At 36.2% G+C, this 16,039-nt stretch overlaps 1 protein-coding gene across 5 annotated transcripts in view; it reads right to left on the reverse strand.

Moving 5' to 3' along the window:
• Positions 1-9,911, reverse strand: part of LOC127857552 (1-phosphatidylinositol 3-phosphate 5-kinase-like) — a 128,292-nt gene extending 118,381 nt beyond the window's left edge. For 2 of the 5 annotated variants that reach the window (XM_052393989.1, XM_052393986.1), the window contains exons 1-5: positions 9,775-9,911; positions 6,694-6,817; positions 4,972-5,133; positions 2,557-2,693; positions 333-522 (exon numbers count right to left, since the gene is read on the reverse strand). In XM_052393989.1, the coding sequence (XP_052249949.1) occupies positions 333-522; positions 2,557-2,693; positions 4,972-5,133; positions 6,694-6,802 (598 nt within the window). In that variant the 5' untranslated portion in view covers positions 6,803-6,817; positions 9,775-9,911. Of the gene's footprint in view, positions 1-332; positions 523-2,556; positions 2,694-4,971; positions 5,134-6,693; positions 6,818-9,657; positions 9,740-9,774 lie in introns of those variants that run through there. The other 3 variants (XM_052393990.1, XM_052393988.1, XM_052393987.1) reach the window with 2 other exon arrangements.
• Between the last annotated feature and the right edge of the window lie 6,128 nt (positions 9,912-16,039).

Below are 16,039 nucleotides of genomic sequence, written 5' to 3' on the forward strand. Positions count from 1 at the left end.
AGATACACATGCATGCCAAATATCAAGCTGCTATCTTCAAAATTGCAAAAGTTATGGCAAATGTTAGTTTTCGGAGGGACGGATGGACGGACTGATGGACAGTTCCAATGCTATATGCCACACTACTGGCGCATAAAAACTCTCACAATCCCAGCAAGACCAAGATGTGTGGCACGTATGATCACTTCTAATTATGGAAGTATACCAAAACTGATAAAGTCTTGGATTTTCCGAAATTCACGCCCATATGGCAAGAACTTATTAACACTATTTCGAGAATGGTGATTGAAATTTCTTTCTCCAAAACATTTCCCGAAAATACTCACACTGACCTTTGTACCCTATAATTTTCCCAGGGAGTTCTTGACAGCAACAAGAATTACAGAAAATCTGTCCGCATATCCTGCAATGATGTCGACGTCTGAACGTGGTGAACCTGTCACCACATTCGTAACACTCTCTACAGCTACTGTCAGGCATCCAGTACTGCTTGAAGTCACTGTCTCTGTACACTTGGGGGGTCTGGGAACAACCAAACAAGAGGAAAGGCTCAATATAGCTTAGCTGAGTCAACTTGATTCAATATTTTACCTTTCAGAAATGCATTTTGATTTGTTTGTATACTAGTCTCTTTATAAAAATCTAATTAAATACTTTCAAGTTTTAAAGCATTCATTTCCAACCCTAAGATACTTATGAGCAGCAAACAGCGAAAACCTTTAGTCTGTAAGACACTGCTTGCATACAGCCCTGTAAGACACTGCTTGCATACAGCCATTTAGTCTGTAAGACACTGCTTGCATACAGCCCTGTAAGACACTGCTTGCATAGAGCCCTGTAAGACACTGCTTGCATACAGCCCTGTAAGACACTGCTTGCATACAGCCCTGTAAGACACTGCTTGCATACAGCCCTGTAAGACACTGCTTGCATACAGCCCTGTAAGACACTGCTTGCATACAGCCCTGTAAGACACTGCTTGCATACAGCCCTGTAAGACACTGCTTGCATACAGCCATGTAAGACACTGCTTGCATACAGCCCTGTAAGACACTGCTTGCATACAGCCCTGTAAGACACTGCTTGCATACATCCATGTAAGACACTGCTTGCATACAGCCCTGTAAGACACTGCTTGCATACAACCCTGTAAGACACTGCTTGCATACAGCCCTGTAAGACACTGCTTGCATACAGCCCTGTAAGACACTGCTTGCATACGGCCCTGTAAGACACTGCTTGCATACAGCCCTGTAAGACACTGCTTGCATACAGCCCTGTAAGACACTGCTTGCATACAGCCATGTAAGACACTGCTTGCATACAGCCCTGTAAGACACTGCTTGCATACAGCCATTTTCACTTTGCTTCTGATCAGGAATGTGTCAATGAGACTTGTTCACCAATTTTCAAAATGACTTCAGTTTTCAACTTTTTGTCAACAAGAGGGCTAAAGGTTCTTAGCAGGTACTGTTCACAAGGTTTTACAAAAGCATTATAAGGAAACTAGTTTGAGTCCAATGAGGAACTTTCTTTTTCTACTATTTTTCTTTCAATAATTCTTTGCATGTCATTTACTTAAGCTTTTTTTTTTGATGTTAAAAGTCTATTACTTTAAGAAATTAAATGATATAGAACAAAAAAAATCTTTAAAGACATACAATAGCTTTTAATACATTTCCATTTCCATATTTAAGAAATGTGTCCATAGAAAACAGATGCCACCTCTCGACACCACTGGATACCGAAAGTACAGGCATTATGTCAATTATAAATACAAGAATAATTGAAAGATTTATTTTAAATTATGATGAAGGGTTGATATAATGATGATTTGTTCCAATTTAAGCCAACACCCATCATGAGTGTGGGCCTGGCTGTTTCTGTGCTTGTGTGTGTATAGGGGGCTTGGTTCTGTGCTTGTGAGTGTATAGGGGGCTTGGTTCTGTGCTTGTGAGTGTATAGGGGGCTTGGTTCTGTGCTTGTGAGTGTATAGGGGGCTTGGTTCTGTGCTTGTGTGTGTATAGTGGGCTTGGTTCTGTGCTTGTGAGTGTATAGGGGGCTTGGTTCTGTGCTTGTGAGTGTATAGGGGGCTTGGTTCTGTGCTTGTGTGTGTATAGGGGGCTTGGCTCTGTGCTTGTGAGTGTATAGGGGGCTTGGTTCTGTACTTGTGAGTGTATAGGGGGCTTGGTTCTGTGCTTGTGAGTGTATAGGGGGCTTGGATCTGTGCTTGTGAGTGTATAGGGGGCTTGGTTCTGTGCTTGTGAGTGTATAGGGGGCTTGGTTCTGTGCTTGTGAGTGTATAGGGGGCTTGGTTCTGTGCTTGTGAGTGTATATGGGGGCTTGGTTCTGTGCTTGTGAGTGTATAGGGGGCTTGGTTCTGTGCTTGTGAGTGTATAGGGGGCTTGGTTCTGTGCTTGTGAGTGTATAGGGGGCTTGGTTCTGTGCTTGTGAGTGTATAGGGGGCTTGGGACAGTTTGACAATATGCCTCTCGTGCATATTTAATAAAAAATCGTTTAAAATGATCCTACAAACTTAAAATATGTTGTTCTTACTGATTGTCTATTCTCTACAATGGCAGACAGGCGTGTGAGCACACTGCCCAGGGTCCTCTTGGTGGTGTCCTCCTTCAACCTTGCCTCTGTGACCTTGACCTCTGGGACATGCTCAGGAGTGAGTGTTGCTGGGGAACCTGTTGCCATGGTTACATGGAAGTGTTAAAGATGCACAGCAGAATCATTTGGTCAATAGGGCTTTTTAGAAAAAAGACTTATTGTAATAGTATTATAGTAGTGATTTTTTAAAGGCATATATTTGCTATATTTTCCTTCTGGTAACACAACAGTTGCCCTTTAAAACTTAATGTTATTTACAACAAGAGCTCCACAGTTGGAGACAAATGCCCCCCAAACTGGGCCTTGACACAGGATTTTCTGCAACAAAACTGACCATAAGAGTTTATCTTATCATATAAGTGTGACTTAACCACTTAAATAAGTTTATAGTTGACAAAGAATTATACACTTCTATTAAGTCATCCCCATAGCAAATGGATTGAGAATATTATAGTATTATAACTAGAGTCATCCACTGTCACAGGCCAAGGTCCATGTGAAGTATCAAGCTAATCGGTCAACTTGTTGACAAGTTTTTGATCGGTAACGGCTTTCACACTTATTGCGACAAAGACCTTTACCTTTGACATGATGACCCTAATTTCAATAGGGGTCATCTACTGTCCAAGGACAATGCACATGGAAAGCACCAAGCCAGTCAGTGGAGCAGTTAACAAGTTATTGATTGAAAACAATTTCACACATAGTGTGACAGTGACCTTGACCTTTGAACGTGTGACCTCAATTTCAAGAGGGCCATCTTCTGTCCAACGCCAATGCACTTGGAAAGTATCAAGCCAATCGGTCCTTTTGTTCACAAGTTATTGATCAGAAATAATCTCACTCTTAGTGTGACAGTGACCTTGACCTAGTGACCAGAATTTCAATAGGGGTTGTCTACTGGCAAAGGCCAAGGCACTAAGAAAGTATAAAGCTGATTGGTCATTCTGTTCACAAGTTCTTGAAACAATCTTCACTCTTAATTTGACAGTGACCTGGACCTTTGACCTAGTGACCTCAATTTCAATAGGGGTCATCTACTGGCAAAGGAAAATGCACATGGGAAGTATCAAGTAAATTGGTCAATCCGTTCACAAGTTGTTGATCAGAAACGAACTGTTCTACCAACTGACCAACAGACAGACAGACCGACCAACATCCAGCAAAACAAAATATACCTCCTCTTCTTTGAAGAGAAGCATAAAAAAGAATAATTTAGATACAGGCAAATCCACTTTATATTCAATAGAGAAACATCAGACAAAAGGCCCTAATTCTGCGAAAACTTATTGCAACCATATTCTTTTCTTCATGATCATCTACACAGTATGTGCTATAATTTTGCAAACTTTGTTCCAGGAAAAGTTTACTTCTATACAATTATCTACATTTACAGTCATTTAACTAAGTTACAGTCATTTAACTATGTAAGTTTGAGCAAGATCTATTCAGTAGTTAAAAAGGAGTGTAAAACTAAAAACTTAACTACCGGTATAATATATATTCTAAATTGGAAAAACAGAAGAGCAATCATTCTGCCAAAACTGGTAACAGCCCAACTTTGTTTCTATATGATCATCTACAACTTAAGGTAATTCATTTCTGAAAGTCTCAGCAAGATCAACCCAATAAAGAGGATTGACATCACAAGCTTGGGGGACGTAAAAACACAAAGGGCAATAACTCTGCAAACTCCTCACTGTCGAAATTCCTTTCTATTTTATTGTGTACACATAAAGGAGATCCAGTAGTTCATTAGGAGTAGAAAACACAAGATTTTATCAATGGAAAGTATTAGTTAGGTTTTGAAAAAACATGATACATGTATGTCAAATACCTTGTGAAACCACCTGCAAACACATGAGAAAAATCAAACAAAATGACCCTATATTGGACACAAAAATAACAAACAAATCACAATATATCAGGCTATGTAATAAAAGATTAATAATTATGGTCAGTGCAATCATTTACAGTTCTTAATTACTTCTGATAAAAATAAAATGAATATTTATTGATGGTGTTAAACATGTATTAAATGATCACCATAAACAGATTTATGCACTAAAAATTGGGTATTTCCCCATGCCTTTGCCTGGCAATTTTGGGAAAATGCAATAGGGGATTTTTTTCGCATAAAAATGTCCACTTACTTTGGCAAACTAATTTTAAATAATAAGTAAAGTTATAAGAACAAAATAAAGTATTTGGATTTTTTTCCAAATTTGAAATTTTTGTAGAATTTTGCTTTGAGAATGGGTCCATTTAATTGCCCTGAGATACGGATGAAAAAGGATTTTCCCCCTAGAAAACCATGAACAAACACAAATCTCCTTAATGCACCCTTGAGCATACACTGTCTGGAGATGTTGGGTGAGCTACTGGCCGACCCCAGCTGGTCCTTGGCTCGATCAACTGAGCTGGCTCGAGTTCTCTCCCCTCTACTGGCTCTGTCTCTGTCCACCGACACTTCACGACTTGATACTTTGCTGCTCCCAGCTGAATTGTCCGAGTCATCTGCAAGATCATAACATATTGTCTGTAATTGAGCCTTGTTCTGGTAAAATTGGGTTTATTGCATGCTAGTAAATATCATCCCAGAGTAGCCTGTGCATTCAGCACAGGCTAACTAACCAGGGACAATGCTTTTTGCTTTTATTTTACTGTTTGTTTAAAGAAAGCCTCTTATTAAGCAAAATAAAATTCAGGTGGAAAGTGATGTCCATGATTAGCCAGCGTGGACTGCACATGCCCATCTATGGACAACACTTAACACACAATAGTATTTAACCCTTTACCACTTAGATATGTATTTAACCCTTTACCACTTAGATACGTATTTAACCCTTTACCACTTAGATACGTATTTAACCCTTTACCACTTACATACATATGTAACCCTTTACCACTTAGATACGTATTTAACCCTTTACCACTTAGATACGTATTTAACCCTTTACCACTTAGATACGTATTTTCAGGCATTTGTAGTCCCATAGAAAGTTTAATTTAATAAAAGACCTTTCTTACTAGATTCAAGTTTTAAAGGCATCATTTCCAACCCTTAGATAATGATGAACAGCAAACAGCATAAAACCTGAACAGACTGCGAGTTACTCGCCTCAAGGGATGAGGCTTATTGAGGCACTCGAATATCATTTCTTGGTACACTAGAACAGGTACTTGGTGCCTTTGGAGAAGATTTAAAGAACTGTCCCAGTTAGGACTGAACCTGGGACCTCCTGATTGCTAGGCAGACACTATCTCCACTATGCCACAGTAAATTAAGAAATATTGTTTTGAAACCAAAAATTTTGGGATAATACTTTCTGGAACTCAGTGACTGATATATTATTTATGTCTAAAATTAACACACTATATGATTCATTTACACTTTTTCTCTCATAAGTTAAAGGAATATATTTTAATTGAAGTTCTATTACTGAAATATTAATGGTTGTTCAAACACACTGTTTTCAAAACAGGATAAGCCAGCTGGTTAAGACAGAAATGTAATTGTAAATGTTTCAACACCACATTTTACACAAATTGGATATATAAAAATTTTTACCTGTAGGAATAATAATATTTGGTCACAATCTTTCAAAATCTAACTTTTAGTTGAGTTGACTGCATTCTCAGACTAATCTGCAGGTCTTAACAATGAAATTAATGTTTCTGCAATCTCAGCAAAAGTCCCTTAACAATTTGGTCATAAGGTCTGGATGTTTCACTATCACTGACCAAAATTCCACTTTACAGACCAGTAAAGAAAACTTGGCACTTGACATTCATTTACCAGCAATAAGGGCCAGTATTCTGTAAATGATGCTCCCTATGTGAAAAAGGGGTTTAATGTTTGTTCGTAAAGTGTCGTCCCAGGAACGACACTTTCCGCCAAATCTGGATTTTTACCAAGAGACTTTCTGTAAACGAAAAATATCATAGAAGCGGAAAGTGTTGTCCCTGATTAGCCCGTGCAGACTGCACAGGCTAATCTGAGATGACACTTTACACACATGCAATAAACCCCTTTTTCACAGAGCACGGAAAAAGGTTTGTGTTGGTGCTTCAAACCTTTTCCCCTCTTGAAAATCCTTGACAGTATGCCCCCAGAGGATTCTGACTCAGAAGTGATGGGGCCGAACGATGTCAGTGAGGTAGGAATGTCTTCCCATAATGACATCCTCAATCATGTGTCCTGAAAACAGCACATTGGCACTTCACAATTAGTACATAACAAAAAACTTTAGCATGTAATTTTTTACAATTTACGCAATGAGTACCCTGCACGGCTTGACATTGACGGAAGTCCCAGTTTCCTGGACAACCAAAATAAAGGTCCAGACAGGTTAAAAATGAGTCGGCTGGTCCGACCAGACAAGTGAACAAATTCAAGGTTTTCTTTTTCTGTAATAAATGCACAAAATCCAGGAATTTGGCTGGTATACACTAACAAAACTTAATGTTGAAATTAAAACAATAAAACACAAAGCATTCAGATATGTACAATACTGTAATGCCTACAAATGAGTAAAATCACCCAATTAAATGCACAACACTATTGTGGTTTGTTTTATTTGACAATATCATTTTCGCCTGTTGTTTATTTCAGCCAGAGTTTTGTATACGTTGTGAACAATTGATTTTCCATTTTGTCTGTTTATGATTAAAGTTATCCAGTTAATTCAGCCCATTTAAAACAATTATGCTTTAAAATTGTTTTAATTGGGCTAAATTAACTGGATAACTGGCTGGCTAATGTGTTGTAATACTAAATTTGCCTGAAAATTTATTTGGCACAGATACTACTAATTTGATTTGGTACTTTTCAGTCTTGTGCAATTAAACAAGAAAAGCAATTTGTTTTTAAGGTGTAAGAAAATGCACAAAGGGTTATTTTGAGATCGTGTGATGTACTGCTATTAGGTACCAAATAATAAAACCTTCCCTGGTTTCATATTGATGTTGTGAGAATAAAGATTATAACCCATTTCCTCGATAAGTAATGCACCATAACTCCATTTCAACACAATTATGACCTTTTCAAGTATTATCATTGAAAATACTACTAAAGATGAGTCCATCTTAACATAAAATTCAAAAGTTGTCTAAGTAAGAAATCTAGTAGTGCTGACAATTTGGAAAAAGTTCAATTAAATTATTGGCAGTGGCTAGTCGTACGGCCCCATACGGGTAGACAAGAGGCTAGCAGTACGGCCCCGTACAGGTAGAGGCTAGCCGTACGGCCCCGTACGGGTAGAACAGAGGCTAGCCGTACGGCTCTGTTCGTATAGCCTTTCCTATGGAGATTGTCTAGCCGTACGGCTGTTATTACACATAAATATATGGATTAATTATTGATCTATGTGCAGATTCCGAAATTTCTAGCCTTTAGACTGGCTCATGTAGTCGTCGTCACGGAATTTGCAGTCTGGTTTATGTTTCGTCGTGGTTGGAAATCCGATTTGTGCATAGTATATAAAGGGTGTAAACAAGTGAGATATGAAAATGTAAATTTATTTCGCCAACCAACAATTACAACAATCAATAGAAATCAAAGTTATGGAGTATATAAATACGCAATGTACATGCAAATATCAAATGTATGCAATAAATATATAGTAAATTATCTCAACTAAGTCAATGAAAATTGCCATATCACAATGAGAAAAGTTTATAATAAAACAAATTAAAGGAAACTTTCAGATAATAGCACTTGACAAAAGCATATACAACTCGAAGTTATATACCCTATTTTCACAATATGAGGCAGCATTTCAGGACAAGTAATGTCGACTAAGCAAACAAATAAATCATCGGAACAAAAATAATTGCTTTTGATGTGTAATTTGTACTTATTTCTATAGTAATGATGCAGCGGCAAAAAAGACGCTGATTAGACAGTGTGAATACACAGGCTTATTCGTGTCTTTGTTGTTCGCATGTATGACAAATGAAGTTGCTCATATCTTAAATTATGTCACTTTAAATAATTGCCATGCGTGATGCACTTGAAATCACACCATATACAAACTGAACTAAATCCACCGATATATACAGTAATAGTTTGCTCAAACTGAAGGAAACAATGATAATTGTCTTAAATTTGATCAAACGCAGAGTTTGTGGTATATAAAAGCTTGCATCCATGTACAACTTTCTCGATCTACACCGAAAATAAGCACCATGTTCATTTTAAGTCGTACTTACATGTTCAAACTTTTATTATCTTAAAAATTTAAGAAAACCTATACCTCTTATCTAGATTATACATTATTTACAGAATCATACGTTTGTAAAACTGCACACAATTTGAACGCTGGTACAGTTCAATTTTGCCTATTAATGCACCATAACTGGAGAATTTTCCCACGACAGTTAAAGACACGGTCATTTTCAGGTAACTGATATATTGCTTGTATGAAACCATCTATTTATCAATTGTCTAAAAGATAAAAAAATTATTAGTGTAACTCAATTTCTGAGAACTACCTTTGATGGCTGCCGTCATTGAATTTCATAATATCAATGCCGCAACTACATGTAATTAAAACAGTTGTTCACACCTTAATTAGGAACGTCGGCTGATTAAAGAATCAAATAAGCAACCGTATAACATGAAAGGAAGCGGTAACAGATGAACAATTTTTTAACTTTTATGAGCTTAAACAAACTTATTACTGATTAAAAGCACCGAATGACAATTCTATACTTTATAAGCCGTACGGCTAGACAATCTACATAGGAAAGGCTATAAGAACAGAGCCGTATGGCTAGTCTCTTGTCTATCTGTACGGGGCCGTACGGCTAGCCTCTTGTCTACCCGTACGGGCCCGTACGACTAGCCACTGCCTAAATTATTTGACATTATTTGTGTCTGAAGTTCCTGCTTGATGTTTTTATTATTGACACCATTTTAGATGTTTATTTAATGCCAACGGGTAAACTTAAAATTATATAATTTTCAGACAGAAGCAGATCCGGCGGTTAAATATTAAAAATAAATAAATATACAAATGTAATATTTTTAAGTTAAACCGCAAACAAAACATCCGAATATTTTATCCGAAATACTATCATCTTCACATTTTTACATCATAGGACTCGACAAAAACATTTAATGCATACTGAAATATTAATTGATAGATAACTTGCATTAGCAATAATAAAACCGATGACAATCGCGTGACATCAGCAGTGTCTACAAGTTAACCATGCAGAACCGTGTGATGTTGTTATCATTTTGGGTACATCATCTGACTTCAGAGGCTACGCACAAGTAATTCATATCGTAGGTTGATTTTCATATCATTCTGCCAGTTGTACCGTGGTCAATTACACGCTACTGGAATAAGAAATCCATCACAGCATTTTCATTTTGGTCGATCGCGAATTTCGATCATGTTGTTTTTAACAATCATTATAAACACATGTTTAATTAATGTTGTAAGCATTAAAATAACAGATGTTGCCGGACATGCTTTATGTAGTAGCTAAGAGCGATGGACTATAAATTTCGGATTCGATCATCGGCCCGGCCACACAACTTGTGAGAGAATAGGTCATAAAATCATTTATTCGCCCTTTCAGTCCCTACATCTGATTCAAGTAGGGTAGTTCTCAATTACTGGGATAGGTATGTGCACTAAGTACTGGTTAAACCAATTAATTCACTCAGGGAAGTGGGAGTTAGTATCCTGACCGCCGTGAAATATACTGCCAAAATCTAACAAATAAAACAAAAATGGGTAACAAGACGACGAGGCCAGAAACAACCAGGGCGGATAACTTACAATTGGGAACGAAAAGCCGCGAACTGTACGAACCAACTTGAACGCCATTCCGAACGTTTGGCTTTCTGTACATGTATACGTCCCTAATTTTTTTCGGAGTAAATATCGAACGATAACAACCGGTTTGCTGAGTTTGCACTGCGCTTGATTACCATAAATTCGGGCTCTTTATTTTACACGAACCCTCAATTTGAACATATATTGGGCAATTGATATGTCATTCGCAACTTACATAATTAAGTCTTAAAAATTATATTTATGAGATGAGTTAATTTTCGTTTCGTTCGTTTAAAGATTTCCTTATAGTTTTGATGCATAAGATCGTTTAACATTATGTAAATAAGATTTTCTGTTCGTACTAACTTTGTGTAAACAGAAAAAATTGCATGTGTTGCTTGTATGCTACATTGGCTGACTTCTGTCACGTCTTTCTGGTGTGTTTTGCAGTATTGAGAGTCGCCAACACGACAAGCCAGAACGACGCAAAACACACACAACACAATGCCAATTAAAGGCATTTTAAAGGAATCGTTCGTATACGTCAAACGCTTGTTTCATAGGCATTTTAAGAAATGCATGCAGGAAAAAATCAGACGAGTGTAACTGTCCCCCATATGTACCGGTATGTCATATCATAACTATTTTTGTTGATTGTTAATCAGGTTCATACGTTTTTTTTTTCAAAAAAGTTTATTGCGATTGAACAACAATTCATTCCATAATGCATAGATTTTCCTATTGATACATTTTAACGACCTGCGAAACAGAATACTAATCATTGCCAAACTCTAAACACTAATGCACATTTTTTTATTTGGGTCTAAAACCTCAGTAATAACTTTAATATTCAAACTCATAAAAAGCCGTTGAACAGCGTAACAAAACAATTATTTTTAATGTGTACTGTGACGTATTTACTTAACTGTTCTCGATGGCTCCGTGTAGTGTAAATAACTGATGTTAAGATATGATAAAATAAAGAAATATATTGACACCAAACGACAAATTATACTCGTTCTCAGACAGTCGTAGTTTTAGCGAAATCATATGTATCATGAAATAATGCTGGTAGAGTTTCATCGAATGAACATTTATGTCAAATTATTTTCAAATGTATTTCGGTGAAAGTGGTAAAAATATAGCATAACTGCAAAACCCATTAATTAATTGTAAGTTTAAGAATTAAAAATGTTTTGAAGAAACGTAATTATACTGGTTGAAAAAAACACAACATGTTTTCACTAGTAAGCTTTATACAAAAATGCAAAAGCGTAATGAACCGTCGACAAATGTCATCTACGATGGCATGTTATTGTATGCAAAACAAAATCGCCCGTGAGACGTTGTTAATGATCAACACTCTTTCAGTGCTGGAACCGTATTTTGCAAAAGCCATTTGCAAACCGTTTGGATCCAGATGAGACGCCACAGAACGTTGCGTCTCATCAGGATTTAAATTGTTTGCTATTCTGATAGTATTCTTTGAAAAAAATCGAAGAAAATTCTAATTTTAGAAATTCAGCAGACGACATTTTAGCAGACGACAAATTTCCCAGCATGCAAAGGGTTAAGTGATAAATACAGCAGCTTGTTTCATGACATGTTTGCTGATATTTCTCGTCCTAGTAAACACAATTCAGTTATACAACGGTCAGATTTCAGTTAAACAACACAACTCATTTAACTAACACATCATCCTGGACAAGATTCTAATACAATGGCTGATTTCTGACGTGTTGGTGGGTTTGAAGAATGTCTCCAACACGACAACACTACAACACGAAACAGCGACACAAATAAACCCGCCGCAATGACTAGAAGAGCGCCGATTCAAACGGTATGGCATTCGTCGCCCTATTTGTCGTTCTGGCTGGTATATTTGTCGTTCTGGCTGGTATATTTGTCGTTGTGGCTGGTATATTTGTAGTTTCGGCGACCTCCCATATTACCTGAACTTCAGGTTTATTTCCCGTTATTTAACTTCAAAGCATTTAATTAACTAGCAATGAACTAACATCATTTGCTGACGTTAACAAGTTGCTATAATATATCATGAGCGTTCCATGTGAGCTTATGTTTCTAACACTCATATAATAAATGTACGAATTGTAGACGGAAATGTACTTATGTGTACCTTAATATTGTGTATAATCCTGTCACATGCCTTCAAATTAGCCCGATAACCAGGTAACCTAATATTCCAAAAGATATTAGGCTACATGACCACGTGACCTCGAATATCCGTCAGTTGCTATCAGTACATGCGCATGCATTTACTATTTTCTATTAATAAAATATACTTTTTTTTTCTATTAATAAAATACCAAATACATGTAAAGAACTGTTTGTTTAAACATTATTATTTAAACAGCATAATTTTGTCTTTGTGTATTGAATTAATAACGAGTAACTCGATTTCTGTGTGTCTTAACAAGATGGAAGCTAGCCTAAGCGCTTTGCCTGACGTGACGTCACCATGTTTTTTTTCGCGCGTGATGTTTACCATATTAAAAATTTGAACACAAAATATTCGAAAACTAGATATTTTAGAAACATTTCAACGAAAGTTGTAAATGTGACAGGATAAATAGAATAATAGGTTGGTGACGTGGATGGAGAATGGCTATCTGGCTCGTCAGAGGATCTTATCGGGTTCGCCGAATTCCTCCGACTTGCCAGATAACCATTCTCCATCCACGTCAACAACCTATTATTCTCTATACCAACAAATTCAAAACTTATCATCGCTTTATTACGGAATACCGTTAATGCCATCGTGGTTACACATTAAAATCCAGAGGGCGACAATGCGATAGTACGATGGCGACAATGCGATAGTACGATGGCGACAATCGATAGTACGATGGCGACAGTGCGACAATACGATGGCGACAGTGCGATTGCGATAATGCACAGTGCGATCATATGATGAAGATAGTGTGACAATACGATGGCGACAGTGCGATGGCGACAATGCGATGATACGATGGCGACAGTACGATATGATTATCGCATTGTCGCCATCGTACTATCGCGTTGTCGCCATCGTGCTATCGCATTGTCGCCATCGTGCTATCGCATTGTCGCCATCGTACTATCGCATTGTCACCCTCTGGATTTTAATTTGTAACCACGATGGCACTAACGGTATTCCGTACTGTATAGAGGACGGTATTATAGTGATGACTTGAAATTACCGTTAGCATGAATGGCACTGCAGTCGTTTCTTGAAAAGTATATGTATTGAACACATGTTTGTTAACGATTTCAACATATATAAAGTTTAAAAGACAATAAATATTCAAAATGAGACAATATGTATTATTAAAAAAAAAATGCCTGAATCAAGGGGAAGATACTGTCGATAATTATTTTAAAGCGACACAGGTAACTAAGACGCTTATAATATAAACTCCACTTTAGCCAACTGTGACCTAGTATTCAGAAGAATGGAGATTTTCCAAATATAAATGCAATTCATTCAATTATGTATACGCGTTAAATGTGGACGATATGGAAAAGCAGAGATTTGTGTATCAAAACGTCGGTTGATTAATATTAATATTTACAAAAATATGTATTAATTATAACTGCAATATGCAGTAGGTCGAATTATAAATGGTCTTATTATTGAACTTTTATATGAACATTAAGTTCACATATATGCCTTCAATCTGCTTCCAAATCAATATTCATTTTGTTCAAATATTGTAATGTATGGTTAACAAGCTCTCTTAAGGGTGTTTTGAAGTAAAGAAATCGACAAAGATGGCACTAATTCATTGCTTATTGTTAGATAAAGGTATTGATTTAGTTATTGTGTTTAGTTTTCTCTGACGAGATTATTTATATATTTTTTATATAAATAACGATCAGAGATCGCGCTTGTGTCTTTTATGTGCAATGTGGAAAGCTATTGTATGCAAGTTTTACCTTACTTCTTCCTGATAAGATAATGGGCAAAATTAATAATAAACATAATATAAACACGATTCTATATTAAAAGGCACTAAAAGTCAAACGTAACTTCAATCCTTTATTATTGTATCTTTATGTAGCATGATAGCATTTAACATTGCAGACGGAGACTTTTGCAGAATCTGAAATGTGCTGATGTATTTATTTTTTGCAAAGATAATATGTTCTTAATAGGAGGGGTATGAATACGTTATCGCATGCAAGCAATGTTTTATCTTAATTATGAAACTTAAAGCGTTACCAATAGTTAAATACCAGTCCATTCATAATAACAGGAAATTACCATCCTTAAAGATATATCACGTTTAAGTTTTTGCAGAAATGTTTACGTAAATGATGCACAAAATATACCAGAAATGTATGGCCGATGTGTGTCAAGTTTTTGGAACAAGCGATACATTTCATTCAGGTGAGTTGTTATTGTTGAAAATAAGAATAATGACCATTACTATCGTATTTCTTCGTTTACCCCTCGTATTTAGAGACAGCTTGTTGACAGAAAACAGCAACAGCAAAAATAAAGTGAAGGTAACATTTGTCAGCAGGGCATTGAAATCAATCATAACTCAAAGAGGGTATGTAATTTTCTTAACGTAAATACATTCGATTTTACGAAATGATCCAAATTAGTTTTACATGTAAGCGAATTCAATTTTCAGGGAAAAAAATATGTATTTTAGTAATAATTATAAAATGTATTAAACATATTCACAAAAATAAATGATATTCAGTGATTATAATAGCTATGTTGATTTTTAGTCGACATATATGTATCCGAAAAAGAATTCAAAACTGGTTATACCCACCCACCAATAGGTATTAATAAAGTAAATATACACCACTTCTCTTTTTTCGATTCTATATATTCTATCATCATCATCATCATCGTCATCATCATCATCATCATCATCATCATCATCATCATCATCGTCATCATCATCATCATCATCATCATCATCATCATCATCATCATCATCATCATCATCATCATCATCATCATCATCATCAGCAGCAGCAGCAGCAGCAGCAGCAGCATCATCATCATCATCATCATCATCATCATCATCATCATCATCATCATCATCATCATCATCATCATCATTATTATTGTTATTATTATTATTATTATTATTATTATTATTATTATTATTATTATTATTATGTGTGTTTCATTTGAATACAATATAATTAAAGACAAATAATTATGAAAAAACGTGTTACGATCATTGTATTAAATTTTTGTGTTTAAATGGATACGCTCGAAATAATGGACAACTGAAGTGTTTACATATTGGATATTTCAAAGCTATCGGTTGCTGACACTGTTGACGCAGTGTTTTGAAACTATGGGTCGGATACCAGATTGTTTGTATTTTACTCAATACTTGAAATTTTAGGAAACAATAAAAAGTTCACGAATTTATTAAAGATCTTGGATCAGCGTTCCAGTAAATGTGTTCCAATAGTTACTATGTACATACATTAATGATCCGGGATTTACAACCTTTATCGACACCCACACTTGCTCATTCCTGGTTAGCTTTACAGAGCTGGATGCTGAACTAGATTGATTGTTACGATATGTAAATGTCAGTGCTATCCCCCCTCGCTTAGGCTTGCATTGCCCGTTTTCAATTGCAAAGTAACCA

This window comes from Dreissena polymorpha, chromosome 14 (genome assembly GCF_020536995.1).
Source record: "Dreissena polymorpha isolate Duluth1 chromosome 14, UMN_Dpol_1.0, whole genome shotgun sequence".
NCBI classification, from domain to species: Eukaryota; Metazoa; Mollusca; class Bivalvia; order Myida; family Dreissenidae; genus Dreissena; species Dreissena polymorpha.